Genomic DNA, 18,864 nt, shown 5'->3' with positions numbered 1-18,864 from the left:
TGGTGGGAGTCCGGAGTCAGACTGCCAGTTTATCACACAGCAATGTACAAGAGCTTTTACTTCAATTTAGCCAAGTCCTTGGCAGAGCTGCAAGATGCTGAGCAGTAACAGGGAGATACAACAGTGCTTCTGCAGATGCTGGTTCTACTGACAAAAATTGGCATACTTATAAGAGATGAGAGGAAAGAGCTGCTACGTCTTTCACAACTGGGGAAAAGCAGGCCACACTAGAGCTTTACACATCATGCTGGAAAACAAGTCAAAATATCAAGCATTCATCCACAGAGGTGAGAAAATAATGAATTTTCTCAAAGCCCAAGGCAAGACAACACCAGGTCATGGGGAAAGGTAGTAGCAAGTCTATGGTCACAATCACATTCCAAAACAAGCAAAACAAGACTCCCATCTTCCTTAGAGCTGAGCTGAGGGGCTGCCCAGAGAGCAATGCTCTTACAGTATCTATAAGACGACTGTAATACGAGTCCAGGTTAACTAGAAGAGCTGAGTCCTAAGACAAAAACAAGTATATTGTTCAGGTCAGATGTAGGGAGGACAAGGAGAGAGACAAGCTTAAGGAGATTTGTATTAATCTGAGCATGGAGTCAATGCTGGATTAAATTTTATTTTTCAAGACAGGGTTTCTCTGTGTAGTTTTGGTGCCTGTCCTGGATCTCGCTCTGTAGCCCAGGCTGGCCTCGAACTCACAGAGATCCACCTGGCTCTGCTTCCCAAGTGCTCGGATAAAAGGCATGCACCACCACCACCCAGCTGAATTAAATTTTTTAAACATTTATTTTTATTTATGTAGATGAGTATGCTGCATGTGTGTGTGATCATTGAGGCCAGAAGAAGGTTGTCAGATTCTCTGGAACTGGAGTTGTGGGCAGCTCACAATGGATGTGGGTGATGGGAATTAAATTTTCATCCTCTGCAGGAGCAGCAAGTGCTAGGTCATCTCTCCAGACCCGTGGGTTGGTCATTAAAAGTCTTTATTAGGCATTTAAGTACTTGTACTTACCTACAGGTACAGTACTGAAGTTCAATACACGTATACAATGTGGACTGGTACTTCATGGCAATTAGCATTTCCATCTCCTCAAATATTCTGGGTTGGTAACTTCTGAACTCTTGTGCAATTATTTTAAATTATAGCATGAGTAATTGTTGTGGACAATCATTCCCTTTTGCATTATGTAACCTAAGACCATTTCTCCTTTTGGAAATGTGTTTTAGTAGCCATCATTCACTCCTTTTCTATCCTTCTACCCTTCCTATCTGTACTGACATTTATGAAGTCAACTTTTTCAGCTTCCAGAAATGAGTGTGGACACGTATAGTTTGTCTTTGGGGCCTGGTGTGTTCCACATCATTCTATATCCTCCAGTTCTATGCATGTTGCTGCCAATGGCAAGATTTCATATCTCTCTGTCTCTCTCTCTGTCTCTGTGTGTGTGTGTGTGTGTGTGTGTGTGTGTGTGTGTGTGTGTGTGTACACCAGTTTTAGATGGTTTGGGCTCTTAAAATTGATTCAAGTCTCTGGCCTGTAGACTACTGTGGGATGGTCTTTCTATACACTGTGAATGTGTTGCAACCATTGGTTAATAAAGAAGCTACTACAGCCTACGGCAAAGCAGAATAGAGCCAGGTGGGGAATCCAAGCAGAGAGACAAGTAGAGTCAGAGGAGACTCTGAACGCTGTTGGGAGAGCAAGATGTAATGAAATACAGGTAACACCATGAAGCCACATGGCAAAGCATAAACTAATAGAAATGGGTTAAATTAAGATGAAAGAGCTAGCTAGCAAGAAGCCTGAGCCATAGACCAAACAGCTTGTAATTAATACAAACCTCTGTCTGTTTATTTGGCACTGAACAGACAGAGGTTCCAGGGACCAGGTGGTACAGAAACTCCTGCCTACAGTAGATGTTCATCTATACAACTTTGGAAGCCATCTAGCCCAAAATTCTTAGATGTCAACCAATATTCTGCATGGGTATTTCTTGGAATTCTCATGTTTAAGTGAGGAAGGTTGGCATGTCTCAGCTGGTCTAAGTGGAAGAGGCTGCTTTGACAACTGATCAGTTACCACAGTTACGGTGATGACAGAGAAAAGGAAAGGCCACAGTGAGCCCTTAAAGAAGAAGGAGCTGTGGTCGGACAGCTGGGGATCAGTGTGACCACCTCCAGCAGTGTGACTGTGGGAAACCTTCTCTTCCTCATCTGTGAGGTGTGAATGAAAACACTCCTCCTCAGAACACCAAGAGTAGATGAAATGACACAGGAGAAGAACAAGCCTCAAGTGTCATCTTGGCCACACAGAAAAGGGAACTGACACAGGAAAGACATTCAGATGAGCCCACACTCAGACCTACCACCCACATGCCTTGCCCTACACACACACACACACACACACACACACGCACACGCACACGCACACGCACACGCACACGCACACGCACACGCACACCAGAATATGAGAACAATTCAGCTGTGTAGGGACAGAGATGATAAATTTGGATCACACTAGTTTCCCTACATTGTTGGAAGATGATTCCTGGGCTAATAGAATTGTGGAGAATAATGATTGAAGTTTGCTGAAGTTTGGACAGAATCTGACTGGGAGGCTAACCAGCACATACAAAAGATGATTAAGATGTCTTTTGAAAAACTCCTCATTATTTTCACTGGAGTTTTTGTTTTGTTTTGTTTTGTTTTAGTATCTAGAAAGTGCCTTAAACTTACTAAGTCCCAGTTGGGAACTTACATGGCGCTGAATGATGTGCAAGGTCTAACCAAGAACACTTTGATTGCATGGTCTCAGAAAATGAATGGCCTACACTGGCTGAAAGGCCAGTCATAAATTAATATCAACACTTAAAAGCAATGCTGGGGCAGTGACAACTGTCTACACAGCCAGAAGCAACTGCAGACGAGGCAAATGAGCCCAAGACCTTGGGAGTATGTGACATGTGTGACACATAAGAAAAGGAAGACATTGAAAATCACTCTTCAGCACAGGGCCCATCATGGCCAACAGTAGATGGCAACAGAACACAAGCTCCACAGCGTCTTTATAAGTTCTCTGTCTCATAATGTTGTGTCAGAGCTTAAAAAAAAAAAAAAAAAAAAAAAAAAAAACAACAACCAAAAAAAACCCTTACAGATCCTTTGTGTATACATCATGGCTTCTGGTTTTGTGTTTTCAAGGGATTCCTGTGTGTGCAAATGTGTGTGTCTCTATGTCTATCTGTGTTCCCATGCTTTTTCTTTGGCTCTTTTTCTTCTGCTGGTTTGTTTAGTCCTATTCCAGTTTGTTTTGTTTTATCTTATTTTTGTCTTATCATTATTCCTTAGACGCCCGTTTGCTTTCTAACTGCAGATAGAAAGAGATAGATCTAGATGTGGATCTAGATGGGAGGGGAGGTGGGAGGGGAAGTGGGGAGGAACTGGGAGGAGTTGAGAGAGGGAAAACCATAATCAGAATAGATTGGGTGGGAAAAATCCATTTTTAATTAAAAAAAGAAAAGGAAAAAAAAAGAGTTTGGGGAAGGAAAGAGGAAGAACTTAGGATAACAGATGAAACTGTTAGGATATTGAGCCACAGCATCGAGGAGATTTGGGAGAAAAAAACGAATCCATGGATGAAATAATAAGCAACATGAAATAATAAGCAATGTGAACCCAAATGGGAATGGGAAGGGTAAGTGAGGCTATCACTGTTTCACTTGAACTTGGACAACTATCCATACAGAGGCAGTGAGGTACCCAAAGTCAGAAAGGAGGGAAATTAACTGCCTTAATGTGAACATGTGCACATGTTCATCTTTTCTAAAGGTAGGTGGGTAGCCACTATTAACACAGTCAAGGAAAAATAAGCTAATCCTAATGAAATTGTTCCCCAGACAGCATTAACTAGAACAAGAGAGCACAGCCAGGCACTAAGTAAGGCCTTTCTGTGGGAACTGAACACACCACCATTCTGAGTCTAGTATAGGAGAGAATAAGGCCCTAAGTCCCACACCCAATTAAGCTCACCAAAATAATAAATAGTAGCATGGGGGTGGGTGTCTTGGGTTATAGCTAATTTTTCTTCCTTAGGCAACAATTTCTATACCACCGCTGGTAGCACTGACTACTTTCCCCCTTTATATTCAACAATCCAGATGAAACAAACTTATACACGTGTGTGTGTGTGTGTGTGTGTGTATTCAACAAACAATCCAGATGAAACAAACTTAAACACGTGTGTGTGCACACAAGTGCACACACATACACACAGACATACACATCCACTACATCACATTCACACGTATACATAATAATTAAAATATAACTGTGAAGGATCTTAGGGGTTAAGAATCTTGTTTTTTTTTTTTTTTTCTCTCTCTCTTTACTTTCAGAAAGTACAGACAGATAAGCATTTATAGGTAATTATTTCCTAGTTGAATTATTCCAACTATGGCCAAACAGAAATGAATGTTCATCTCACTAAGGCACACTTATGTACATTAATTAGTTATATGAGTGTGAAAACAAATGCCCTGCTAAGATCACATCATCACACCTACCATGCCCACACCCACAAAAGCAGCAGACCTGGACAGACAGACCACACAAAGGCAACACAGCTCATTTGTGAATAAGGACTTACTAAAACCTGGTGCACAGCTTAGAAAGGTGACAACGTAACAACTCTAGGAAAAGCAGATGAAGACGTTTGCTGTGGATATCACTCTGTGTAAATAAAGTTCCGATTGGCCAGAAGAAGACACTGCCAGCCGCCACCATGAGAAGCAACGTGTAAAGACACTGGTAAGCCACAAGCCACGTGGCAAAGTATAGATTAATAGAAATGGGCTAAATATAAGAGTAAAAGCTAGATAATGGTAGGCCTGAGCTAATGGCCAAGCAGTTTAAATAATATAAATGTCTGTATGATTATTTTATACGTGGGTTGGGGGACTGCCGGGGGCTTGGTGACACCTGGAGAGAAGCTCTCCAGCTACAAATGGCGCCCAACGTGTTGGCAAGAGTTTCCACCTAAAACCTGAGAAAAAAGATTCTAAGAGCTAAAAACAGCTTCCTAGTTGTCTCTCTCAAGTTAGCGGCAGCCTGCCGGTTTGAGCTACTATGGCAGGTTCCTGGCATGTGCGTCTGACCTGCAGTGTGGCGGGAATGAGGAGTCTACATGCAGCACTTTACTCTGCTGCATGTAGATTTAGCCTTTGCTAGTTAAAAAACAACAACAACAAAATGTTTCTGGGCTATGAATTGCTTTGATAGAACTGCTTCTGATAGTTGATGGTACACATGGCTCCAGACCCAGAGCTGGTGGTAAACTGTACCACCGCCATGTTGGGAAGCTGAGGTGGGCGGAGCCAGCAGCCACAGCAGCATTTCAGTCTTACAAAGATGGATATTACACAGAGAATCTGGTTTATGTTGTCTTTGGGATTTTTAACTGCAGAAAAAGATTTGATCATAAAAGCTGTTGAGTTAAACAAATATGTAAATTTTAAAGGTACCTTGACTTCAAAATTTGGATCTAAGGATGTGTTGCTTTGGAAAGGAGTCTCTGCTTTTGTTTCCACAGAAAGTCAGAGGCTGTGGATTTGTTCCAGATTAAGATACATCAGGTTTGATCAGCCAAGACCACCTGAAAGGTCTCTGATGACACCATGGCCCAGATGATCTGACATCCAGAATGGTTTCAAGGCAACTGGCTCAGAGGTTTACCCTCATGGACTACTCCATAATCCTAAAATTTTCTTTGTGTCCCCATAAGATACAGCACTCCCCTCCAGCAGGAAGTAGTAAGAAAAACTACGCCCAAATTCCCAGCTGGCTTTGGAGGTGGAATTGGCTCACTCCTTCTCTAAACCCAAGCACATTGTTAAAAGAAAAGGTTAAGAGATTCTTGTGTCCCAAATCAGAAGAGCCCTCTGGTGTGGGACAGAGAAAAACCAATATTTTTCTTTAAAGCAGGTTGATTATAAATGTGATCTCTTTCTAAAGAAGAAAAGGGAATATGATACATATATAATAGGATAAAAGTGTAGATTAAGGAACTTACTTCTAAAGAGCAACAACTTGTTTAAAATGTTTTACATTGGTATAGACTTTAGTCTATTGATACAAACTTAAAGTTAATTTTGTTATACTATGTACATATTTCTACTCGTGTTTAAGGTATTATGTCTGTATAGCTCATTTTAAATTGTAATGGATAATTAAAAATAGATTAATAATTAGTCATCTATGATAATCATACTCGTAGCCATGTTACTTAAGTCTTCTAGATATACACAGAGATATTTCAGATAGATAGGTAATCTTCAAATACTTCAAAGACCTACAGAATATGGCATTTAAAATATTTTTAAAATTTAGACTTTCTAGACAATGAAACATGTCTACTCCTGGCAGCACCATTTTACTTCAGAGAGGAGGATGGGCACTGAAGACACTTCATATGGAGTTTATCTTCACCTTGGCAAAAATAGCCATTTGGGCAAGAAACTGTTCTTGCCTGGACTGCTCGATCACCTGGACATGCAGGACCCATAGAAAGGTGACCACTAAACTTTGCTTGACAAAATGGTCCTTCAGGTTCCTGCTTCGCAGAGAAAACTGCCAGACATTCTACAGGACACTGAGAGAAGTGACTGAGAGACTCTAGCCCTGTGGGCTGAAGACAAATGCCCCAACTTTACGAAGGAACATTAGGTGACTGTCCAGGCTGCCAGCTGTCTCTGTCTACTCTTGCAAGACTCCTAAAAAATGCTTACATCCTTCTCCCGGTTCTCAGGTAATATTATATCCTTCTGAGGTCTTTGATGTGGTTGAAGACTAGATAGTTATAATTTCCTCAGTTATGATAAAAGATAAGTTAGATATAAAACCTTAGACTCACAAATATAAGAGAGATAGGATATCTTCTTTAATATTGTAACTGTAATTCTTGCTTGATGATTGTTTTGTTATATGTAATTGTACTATGTAAAAGTTAAAACCTTCCTTTAAAAAAAAAAAGAAAGAAAAGGGGAAGTGCTGTGGATATCACTCTGTGTAAATAAAGTTCTGATTGGCCAGTGGCCAGGTAGGAAGTATAGGTGGGACAAGAGAGAAGAGAATTCTGGGAGGTGGAAGGATGGGTGGAAGAAGACACTGCCAGCCGCCACCATGAGAAGCAAGGTGTAAAGACACTGGTAAGCCACAAGCCACGTGGCAAAGTATAGATTAATAGAAATGGGCTAAATATAAGAGTAAAAGCTAGATAATGGTAGGCCTGAGCTAATGGCCAAGCAGTTTAAATAATGTAAATGTCTGTATGATTATTTTATACGTGGGTTGGGGGACTGCCAGGGGCTTGGTGGCACCTGGAGAGAAGCTCTCCAGCTACAGACATTGGTGTCTCTGCAAAACAAGCAGTGACCCCCTAACAGTCACAGGTGCCGCTGTGTCAAACTGCATCACAGAGGTCTGTGGTTAAAACACTGCTTGTAGTCCTCCCATACTTTACAGCTTCCAGTTAGAGTCTGACCTCTTTTCTAACTTTGAAAATGCTTTAATGCTTACTCTCTAGATGTCCTGGATTTTGGTATGCCTTATCATTGATAGTAAAAGGTTTTGTTTGTTTGTTCTGTTTTTTTTTTTCCTGTTCCTATACATAAATTATTCCCTTTCAATGTGTTTTCTTTCTTTTTTCTAATGGCTTAAGACAATTGCAATGTGCTTGGTGTGATGCCTGGAAGTATCAGGGACTAGACACAAATAGGAGAAAGCAGAATGGCCAAGGTGATCATAGCTGGGGGTGGGAAATGGGCACATGGGAACTGATGGAACTTCATTTGAAATTTTCCATATCTATTTATTTTTCTTTTCTTTCTTTTTTTTTTGTTTTTTTTGTTTTTGTTTTTGTTTTCGAGACAGGGTTTCTCTGTGTAGTTTTGGTGCCTGTCCTGGATCTCACTCTGTAGACCAGGCTGGCCTCGAACGCACAGAGATCCACCTAGCTCTGCCTCTCGAGTACTGGGATCAAAGGCATGCGCCACCACTGCCCGGCTCTCTATTTTTCTAAATAAAATCTCCCTATGGCCCTGTTGTGTGCCTTGCTTCAATGATGTTCTCATGAAGGGACATAAAGTCAGAAGAAATATGTTCCCCATTGGACCAAGTACAATTTAAACAATTCATGAATATAAAGGAATGCTATATAACATATGGACAATGTCTTTAACAGGGTGAAGAGTCAATGGCTTGGCCAGTTCTTGAATCAATCCTGAATAACAAGGGTTTGCCACACTTGGCTTAGTGAAATCAAAGAGATCCCACAGTTACAAGATACATAGCTGTTTGATACCAACCGTCAGTCAAAATGATGATACATTATCTAGTGGAGTGACTAGAAAGTATGCCCATGTTTCCTGAAGAGATTTCTCCAGGAGGTTTTTGGGAGCCACCTCATTTAAGTAAGTTCAAAATAATACTGCAGGTCCTGATGTTGTAACTTAGTGGTCCCTAGCACCACAAAATAGACAGACAGACAGATAGGCAGTAAACAAATAAGACCAAAAACATCAAAAAAAGAATTAGAATTTCTGATGAGTCCATATTTAAAACTGCTTATGATTTGGATTGGGGCTTGAGGCTCTGATATGCTCTTCAAATTATATGTACAATTTTTATACCTTTACACATATGTCAAAATTCTCTCAGTCTGGTAACTAAGAAGAAAGGGGTCATGGGCTAAAGTTTAGTTATGTATTTACTGGTTCATGCAGTCACATGTAACAGCTAACATCTCTAGGACATGCTCCTTCATCTTCAAGTGACTGAACTGTATGTTTCATCTACCCAGATCTAGCAGACCCTTCCATTTTTATGAATGTGAAACTGCCTTAAGGGGCAATTCATCAGTGAAGTTAGTCTTACCAGGATTTCAGTTGGATCTCTGCTGCTGGTTTCAACTTCAGGGGATGCCTTGCATTCCTGTACAAGGTTCTCACTCTGCTTCTTCTTTGTTTCCCATGAAGAGACCTAAAATAGTAACAAAAATTATGCAAGCATTAGAACCAATCAATGGTATACATTAAGCCACTTTAACTATTTCACAGAGACCATATTAACTGTAGGATAATTCAAGGAAAATTCAACTGATCTTTGCCCTCAAAAATACATGACTGGCCAGGTCTGGAAACAGAGACCTATAAACCCAGCCCCTAGAAGGCAGAGGCAAGAGAATCACACAAGGAAAATCTACATAAATAGACCATGAAAGAAAAACATCATTCAACAAGTACATGTAAAGATCAACTAACAACACCTAACAATTTTACAAAAAAAAGAAAAACTACCTTTGTTTTAAATAAAAAGAATTTAATGATCTCCTTACTGGTTTACCCCACATTTGATTTCCATAAATAAAATGTCTTCCCAAATCAAAATAACTTAGTTTTCGAGAGCTGACATACATCCTGCCTCCATTTGATGATTCTCCATCTGCCAACAGGTCCCAATCTGGCTTCTGCCCTCTTCACCACCAGCAGCAGCAACAACAAGGCTTCCGCCTATCATTCCTACCGCCTCTAAATTTGGCTAAGTCAAAGAACACTCTTCAGACCTATGGAATTTAGCTCTCTTGCCCAGCTCTTTTTTGAATCTCCTTATTCCCCACTTGGCTTTAAAGATAAAACATATTCCTACTTTCCCTTCTCCTGGGTCTAGCAAGTCCTCCACAGTCTGGGCAGTTACCTCCCCAGCCTTGACTGTCCCCCTTCTCCGCACATACCCTTCACCCCCATGCACACTCAAATGTGTCAGCACTTCCCAAGCTCATGAGTCCTGATTAGAGCTCAACTCCAAATCTAGGGTCTCGGTATTGGACGCCTTTCCTTGGAAGTCGCCCATTTTAAGATGAACTCATGTTCCTCTCCACGGGCCAATTGCGCTCTGGAACCCCCCATTTCAATGGCTGCCAACACTGCTCTTTTCCATGCCTCCGTGTTATCATGGCTTGTCCCCTTAAAAATACTTTGTATTCATCTATGGGTCCAATGCTCTGCCTCTCTCAGTATCACTTTAATTGAATGTAATCTTAAAAACAGGGACACACCCACATCCACCCCAGAAAAGACATCTCTGTCACATTCTCAGTTAAATTCCTCATTGTAAGCATGAGTGTTCCTGTGTCATAAACAGCCACCATGAGGTCAGTTGCAGAGAACACTGAGCAGTTAGGAATCCTTATTGTTCATGTCCAGCACCAAAGTTTGGTTCTTAACACACAAAGCCAGTGGCTCACAATTTCCCCTAACACCGGTTCCAGGGCATCTGTCATCCTCTGCTAGACTCTGCAAATACCCACCCATAGACAGTATACATCTACACAGACAAATACACATACACACGAATACTAATAAACATAAAAATTTGAAAATGCTATAAACAACATGCTAGGCAGAGTAGCATCTCAATCTAGTTCCAGCTACTGTGGAGGCTGAAGAGGGAGAAAAGCCTGGGAAACACAGTAAAACTGTCTCAAAACAATAGGAGGACAATAAAAACCCTAAGCAGCTGCCACAGTCGCAGTTCACATCTGTCTGTCAAAGAATTAAACTGTTCTATTCTAAGTTGGATGAGGGGGGAGACACGTGTACATATGCTGAAAGGTCCACCAGAAGATTATACAGAATAGATTATACACACGCGCGCGCGCGCGCACACACACACACACACACACACACACACACACACACACACGCTATGTAAAGCTACAGAAGTGTTTGTGCATATACAAACAGTAGGTAAATACATTCAGTTCATGTTAGCTTTACATACATGTACATTTAAGTTCATCTCTACATTTAAGATCTAAAATATGTGGTTTTCACGCCACAAACCTAAGACCTTTTCCCAGCCAGGTATTCTTTGGGGCACCATCACTTGGCTGTATCCTCTACATTGTGCTGATATTAGCAGTCGAACTTTTCTTCCAAAATAGATAATTCATGGGAAAAAATAGAAATGGGGTCTCTATCCAGCAAACACAGGTTGCAATGTACATCCCATAATTAGAGTGAGCTAAAAATGTGAAAATGAAGCCAAAACCTTTACCAGATGCTATTTCCAGAACAAGGAGATTATTAAACATTTTGTGAGTAAGAGAAAAGAAAGGGGGAAAAAAAACCTGCCTGGGATGCCTCCATGAGCTTGGGGTCTTCCGACAGAGAGGACACATGACTCTGCTGCTGGTATTTCACTCTCCTCTTCACAGACCTCTTCAGAACCTTAGTCATGCAGACAAACTCCACGTCCGAGTCGGCATCCTCTGTGCTTCTCTTTGGGCGTCTTTGGCCGGACGAGAGCTGGACAGATGAAGGAGGAGTGCCTTGAATTAGGTCTACCACTGAAGGCCCGAGTCTCCCAAGTGTGGACTTTTCCTTAGTTAAAAACAAGAAAATATAATTTTGTGAGATGGAATTTGGTTATTTATGATGAGTTACCATTTTCTCTCATAACACTGAATTATACCTTTATAGCCTATGGTGCAGTTTGATTATATTCATCCCCTATTTTTGCCCTCCCAATTTTTCCCAGATTTCCCCAATACATGCTATAGTGGTGTGAATGAGAATGGGCCACAAAGGCTCATATATTGCAGGTTTCAAAAGCCCACAGCATTCCCAGTTAGCATGCTTTTTACACTCATGCTTGGGTGCACTCTCTCTTTTCTCCTCCCTCCCCCTCTCCCTCTCCCTCTTCTTCTCCCTCTCTCTCCTCCCTTCCCTCGACCTTGTGAGTCAGACATCAGTTCTCAGCTGCTCCAGCCATGCCTGCAAGCCTGCTGCAGAGCTCCCTGTGATGAAAGCCATGGACTCTACTATCCTCTGGAACTGTGAATCCCTAAATTAAATGTTTTCTTCTCTAAGTTGCCTTGGTCATGGTGCTTTGAGACAGAAGCAGAAAAGTAACTAAGACACATCCCTTTTCCAACCTCATGTCCTGTTTTTCCTTAAATCCACGGCGTCCAACCAATGCTGCCTGTATGCACATGGATATGGCACTATCTAAGAGAGCACATCCATACCTCTGGAAAAAAATGACTTTCCTTCACCATCTGCCACTACTAGTGCCCCAGCATGGAGCTAGGGTGTGTGTGCCCCTCCCTCATCCATGGGAGAATGCTGACTGCCTTGATCTTGGACAGGTCATGCATGTCACCACAGCTCCTGTGAGTTCATGAGTACAATGGCCCTGCCGTGTCCAGAAGACACGGATTCACAGAGGATCTCCCTCATCGCTCACTCCTACAACCTTTCTACCGCCTCCTCTCTGATATGCTCTGAGCCTGTGGGATAGAGGATGATAGAGATGTCAGTTGAGGACCGAGAGCCTCATCAAAGCTTCTTCTCTGTACTCTGACCACTCGTGAGGTTTGGGATTATCAGTCATACTTCGTACTACTAATAAAAAGTTCAAAAATCGAAAGTTTTAGACAGCCTCTTTAGCGAATGTCTACTTCAGTAATAATAGTTCTCCCAAAGGTGGATTCAGAAAGAGCTGCAGAGGTGGGCTGAATGCAGAGATCTGATGCATTTGCCTTTTGTTCCCTGGTGCATGTGAGGTGAGGTAAGTCCCCTTTCCTAGGCCAATCCCACATCTCACATCCTGCATCCTGCCCCTGATGGTTACTTTTTTAACCTGTGAAGGACATGTGTGCTAAAAGTACTAGATAGAGTATGTGCTCCTCCGAGCTAGAGTCTGATCTCTTTTCTACAAGCCAAAATGAACTAGGGGACATAGGGGTAGGTAGGCTATGGGTGGTGTTCTAGCATTCCTAAGTTTCCTGCAGGTGACTGATGGGCTGCCATCCAGGAGAAGAAAATTAACACAAATAGAACATATCGATTGCTCCTGCGCCTGATTCTGCAATTCAGGAATGCAGGGAGGTAGGTAAATTCCTATGGAAGGAAGGGGCAGGGTTATGAGCTCATGTGCACTCCAACTTATGACTGAGTTCCTAAGTCTCTGGTTCCTATATGAAGTACAGAAAATGCAAGTAACAGCAACACAAACCAAAGGAACATACTGGAAACAAATGCTTCAATGATGAAGCAACTGGGGGAAAATACCACGACGTAAAACGTGAACATTCATGTCGACTAAGACATAGGAACAGGTTAAAGGCAGGGAGCAGGCAAGCAGAAAGGCCTGAGTTCAGATCCCCAGCATCCACATAAAATGCCAGATGCAGTGCTGCACACGAATAAGCCCTGGGGAGGCGGAAACAGGTAGATCCTTGGGCTTGCTGACCAAAAGCTAGCCAAGTCAGTGAACTACAAGTTGAGTGAGAGGCCCTCTCTCAGATAATAAGGTAGGAATGGTTTATCAAGACACACATGATGTTGGCTTCTGACCCCATGTACATGCATGGGTACCTACACATACACATGGGCGCGCACACATGCATCCATATACACATGCATGAAATAGAAATAATTTAAACTGTGGAGTTTCACGCATATTTATGTATCTAATATAGTTGAGGAGTTCTGAGGCCTAACAACCATTTCTTTTTAAAGATGCTTGAATGATTCAAATGTCCTCTACATTGACTTTTACATTGCTGTAGTACATCTATGAAGAGAGGGCATGCCCAAAGCCTCACAATGCATGGCCTGGCAGGCTGCAGGTTGGCAGACTAGGTTAGTTTTGAATTTATGGCAATCCTCCTAAACTTATGGCACTCCTCCTGCCTCTGCCCTCCTAATGTTGATATTACAGATGTCAGTTATTATGTGGGGCCCTAAATTTTGGATTTTAGATACTGGAAACTTGAAAAATAAAACATTCTATGACATTTAGCAAACTTGAAAAACAAGAAAGTGCTTCCGGTGCAAACACGAGGACATAAGCCCACTTAAAAGGGCTGGGTACGGTGGCAACCCCAGCTTTAGGGAGGTGGAGACTGGTGGGTCCCTTCACCTAGCTGATGAGTCTTCCTAGCCTAGTTTCACACACACAAAAAAAACAAAAACAAGGCAGACGATACCCAAGAGACATCTAGAGCTGTCCCCTGGTCTCTACAAGCATGCACACACGCATATAAGCATGCCTGCACACACATGTACACCCACACAAACACACCTATACATGTGCACATGCATACTCAAAAATTATGTATGCAGCATATTTCTAGGTAAACATATGTCCATAGACTGAACTGTTACCTTTCTCATAGAAACTATGGGAAATGCCTTTTAAAAAATTGGAATTGTCATCATATCCAACCAGTAAAGTAATGGGTGATTTAATTATTTGTTTTATTTGCTAAGTTTTTGCTAATAAATATATATCAGTTTAGTGAGAAAAGAGTGTCAGCTAACATCATTAAGTGCTTCATTCTGTGACTGACGAAGCTTATGTGAGAAATGTTAACACAAATGGCTGGTAATTACTTCATGTATTTATTTAAAATTTTTGAAATTTGAAAACTTTTTATTTTATTTTATTTATGGCGCACAGAGGCCAAAAGGTGGTGTCAGACCCCCCAACACTGCAGTTACAGATGGCTGTGAGCCACTATGTGCCCATTGGGAATTGAACCTGGATCCTCTGGAAGAGCAGCCAGTGCTCTTAACAGCTGAGCCATCTCTCTGGCTCCTGGCTCCTATTTTAATTACTCACCTTGGGTGCTGAAGAAAGGCAGGAGGGCTTGAACTCAGGGATTCTACTCACTGCTATAAACTGAGGTGTCTAAGGAAAGAAAACATTAAAGAAAATTTAATAACTACAGAAAAATATCTTCAGTGGCATATTACAGAAATTCTGTAGCACGAATCTTAAAAGGTCTTATTAATAAAACAAACCTAGGACCAGGTATTGGGGTGAATGCTGAAAGATAAGAGAAACAGAAGCAGCCACAGCTAACCTCACCTTGCCAATTCCTCAGCTGATCCTGTTTCCTCAGACTGGAAGCCTCTGAGTCCTCATCCAAATGGATCTCAGCTGCACTGCTGCTCAAAAGCCTAAAAGCTTAACCAGCTCTAGTTCCTGTTTTTCATACCTTATATACCTTTCTGCTTCCTGCCATCACTTCCTGGGATTAAAGACATGTATCACCATGCCTGGCTTTTTCCAGTGTGGCTTTGAACTCACAAAGATTCAGACAGATCTCCGCCTTCGGAATGCTAGGATTAAAGGTGTTTGTGCCACCATTTTCTGGCCTCTACATCTAGTGGCTGTTCTGTTCTCTGATGCCAGATAAAGTTTATTAGGGTGCACAATATATTGTGAACACAATATCACCACAAAATTCAGTATTCTTCCTTTCCTAATGAAATATCTACATCACATTTTTTACCCATAAACACTTAGTTCTGCTGCAAGGATGTTCTTCTGATGGTACCTGGGTAGTGTAAAAGCATCCAACGTTTTAGTAAGCACTGCGGATTGAATGTCTTATGAGCAACTTCAGGATACCACTTGTTCCAATCCTGACTGGGTCCAGCCTTTGCATCCCATAGTCTTCCACCTCTCCTCTCCAGATACCCTCTTACTCTCTGCCTACAGAGCTCAGGGGCATCTTGAGAACACTGGGCTGAGATTCAGTGAACTGGTGAGGGTTTTAACTGCCTTTTACTATGCCTCTCATCATTGAGATGTTGCCTTATGTCCAGCATCCAGAAGCTTCCAGTATCCCCAGGCAGGCTATGGAGAAGGGAGCCAGTACTCCCTCTAAGAAGGGAGATCCTTTGACACTAATGCTTTTGTTGCTGCTTTTAGCTACTGATTTTGCTGTTGCTGCTGCTTTGTTTTGAGATGGGGTCCCACTACGTAGGTCTGACTGCCTGGCCTGGAACTCACTGTCCTGGGATTCAGATGGCTCTTGACAGGTGCCTTCAAGGCCACCCTTCCAAATCTGAATCTGTTATTCTCGCAGCACTTCCTCTGGGGTCTCTCTTCTTTGGTGGATGGATCATCAGCACTGACACCCAGGTTAGAGGCTCTGAACATTCCTGGCTCACGAGCCCCCTCTACTCTCCATTAGTGATCAAGCTATGTGGATTTCCTCACTTAACTCTTGTAAATTCAAAATGCATTAGGCCAAAGTCACCAACTATTAGAGGCCCTTTTTACTAAAATGAAGAGGTGAGGTGCCTCAGCAGGTAAAGGTATTTGTCACCAAGACCTGTGACCTGACTTCTCCAGTACTCATGTAGTACAAGGAGAGAAACGATTACACTCACACTAAGCCATTTTTCCTCCAACTAAATAAATAAAAAATAAATGTAATAAACAAAATACAAGCTGGGCATTGGTGGTTCATGCCTTTAATCCCAGCACTCGGGAGGCAGAGGCAGGTGGATCTTTGTGAGTTCCAGGCCAGCCTGGTCTGCAGAGTGAGTTCCAGGACAGCCAGGGCTGTTACAAAGAGAAACCTTGCCTCAAAAACAAACAAACAAAAAAGACAGAAAGAAAAAACTATAAAATACTGGTTAAACGGCTTGGTGTATAAAGGTGCTTTCCAAAAAAGCCTGACAACCGGGGTTTGATCCCAGAACCTATATAAGGGTAGAGGGAGACAATTGATTCCACAGAGTTGTCCTCTACTGCCAAAACATGCTATGGCATCCACACACATGCACACACTCAAGAAAACTAAATTAAAATACAAGTGAAATTGAGAAGGGAGAATGAGGAAAAAGCATGACAACCAAATTTGCATATATGCTATTAGAATCCTGAACAAGCCTGTGGAATAATGTCACATCCTTACACATGGAATTCTAACTTAACGATCAGGGGTGGAGACTAATAGCACAGTTTTAGTGTTCTTCAAGTGGTTCTGATATGCAGTCGGGATGGAGAAATGCCACCCTGGAAGGCGGCACCATTGCTGAGCCTCTGGTGCCTGGCCTGGCATACAGGCTTTCAATTCAGGTTGAGTAAGTGCAAACTCACACACTCACGTGGCTTATGATTTGTTTCCTGATGTCTACCCTGATCTTGACCACGTCCCATCCCTCTGGCACCCTGGTGCTTCTGTGTACTCACTGTTTCTCCCTATTACACAGCCCCCTTGATGTTGCTGTACTATTAGACAAACCATGTCTGTGGCCCGGATGGTCCTGTCCACTCTTGTCTTTTTGCTGCATCCCCACTCCTCCTTCAAGACTCAGTTCGGAAAGCACCCACCCCAACTGCTAAATCCAGGTCTCTAAGGAAGAACCATTTGCTGCTTTTTGGCTCACACGATATTGCAGATAATAGATTTTTACTTTTTAATGGGTCTTGTTATAAAGCCACAGAATAAAAAGAGCTACATTGGTTCCTTCTCTGAAAACATAGTTCTGAGTTAGGTCTTCAAGTCTGCTCTTAGCCAGTGTTTCCACAGGAAAAGTGGGGTAGAAGGTGAGAGTCCTGTAAGTTTTTCACAAGCAAAGCCTCTTCTCTCAGACCTCGGAAAACCACTGCTCTGTCAATCATAGCTTCTTAAGTGCTTTCACGAGCAGCCCACCTATCCTACTTCCATGAACTGGCATTTGCCCAGCAGGGTCTCAGATGCCCTCTCACCATTGGAAACAATGGCTAGCATCACTTTGCCAACTCCACATCCGCCCTTCTCTGCAGGTGTATGATATGCTGATCCTTCTGACTTGCTCTTGCTGGGGTCTCTTCAACTGCTTTCTCTTTCTTCCTTTGAAGCTCCTGCTTCATCTTGACTCTTCCAAGTGACCCTGAGAAATAGCGGGAAGATATCGTCTAGCTGCATGGAGTTTACATCTTTGTCTTCTGTGTGCCTTATTTTTCCAGGACTTCCAGAAAAGAGTGGAAATGATGTGTATTTACAGCTACATTCACACCCACAATACTGCCTATCTACATGGTTGTATCACACTGTCTTCCAGTTACACGTCAATGATGCATTGCAATAGAGTGGACTTCACACTTGTTTCTGTTATATGGGGCACAGAGCGTAATGTTCAGGGTGTTATAGATGCTCAGGAAAGGCTTGTCCATTATAGGGTGAACTGATGGCCCTAAAGTGTACTGCCTATCTTTCCATGGTTGAAACACTGCAAAGGGTCTACTCTGCATTCACAGCTTGACAGATTCTGTTGTCCATGCTGGATACTATCACACCTTGCAAGTGCTTTCCAGGTGCCATATACATTTGTTTCCAGCAGTGTTGGCCACCCTTTATAATGACACTGATTCCTGATACGGCAAAACAAACCCAGTCTAGCCTGGCTATAATATATGACTCAACTACATTATTTGAGTTTATAACATTTTAATAATAACTTAAAGATAACTATTCTCTGTTATACAGTTTTACTGTAATCGGATCGGACCTGAATTACTGACCATATTGCTAAACAAGAATTGTGAGTAAATAGACATTTTATGAGTCCTATAAATTCTGCTCTTTTGTTTTGACTTCAGAATTGTTTCTACAAATGGACAAGAGACCCAGAAAAGCATGACAGAATTTCCAATTGCATTTTGAATAAAATAAACATTAATAATTATGGTCAAACAGAACATTCTGAAGCTATCAAAAAGCCAATAGAAGACATTGTACTGGCTTTAAGGAATAGAATGAAGGTGCATCATTGGGAGCACACAGGAAGAAGAGCCGCTGAAGGAAATGCCTCCCCCCGACTCCAGTTCTGCACTCAGCAGGCTTGAACACAGTTGGCTATTATTTCCTGTCTTTTAGTGAAGGGGCACGACACAGCTTTGGGAAATTGGAGCTTCATTCCTCCCATCCACCTGAGTTCTACCCACTTCCTTCTTGAATCTTAATCACATAGCTTTACTTTCTAATTCTAGGGATGGCTTAACTTGAGCTTTTTG

At 42.0% G+C, this 18,864-nt stretch overlaps 1 protein-coding gene across 1 annotated transcript in view; it reads right to left on the bottom strand.

Annotated features, from left to right (window-relative positions):
• Morc1 (MORC family CW-type zinc finger 1) overlaps window positions 1-18,864 on the bottom strand; it is a 165,167-nt gene that overhangs the window by 24,741 nt on the left and 121,562 nt on the right. The window contains exons 18-20 of the mRNA XM_036203849.1: window positions 14,689-14,757; window positions 11,193-11,441; window positions 8,935-9,039 (exon numbers count right to left, since the gene is read on the bottom strand). Of these exons, the coding sequence (XP_036059742.1) occupies window positions 8,935-9,039; window positions 11,193-11,441; window positions 14,689-14,757 (423 nt within the window). The remainder of the gene's footprint in view (window positions 1-8,934; window positions 9,040-11,192; window positions 11,442-14,688; window positions 14,758-18,864) is intronic.

This window comes from Onychomys torridus, chromosome 12 (genome assembly GCF_903995425.1).
Source record: "Onychomys torridus chromosome 12, mOncTor1.1, whole genome shotgun sequence".
Classification (NCBI taxonomy): Eukaryota; Metazoa; Chordata; class Mammalia; order Rodentia; family Cricetidae; genus Onychomys; species Onychomys torridus.
This window is presented reverse-complemented; position numbering and strand designations above follow the sequence as displayed.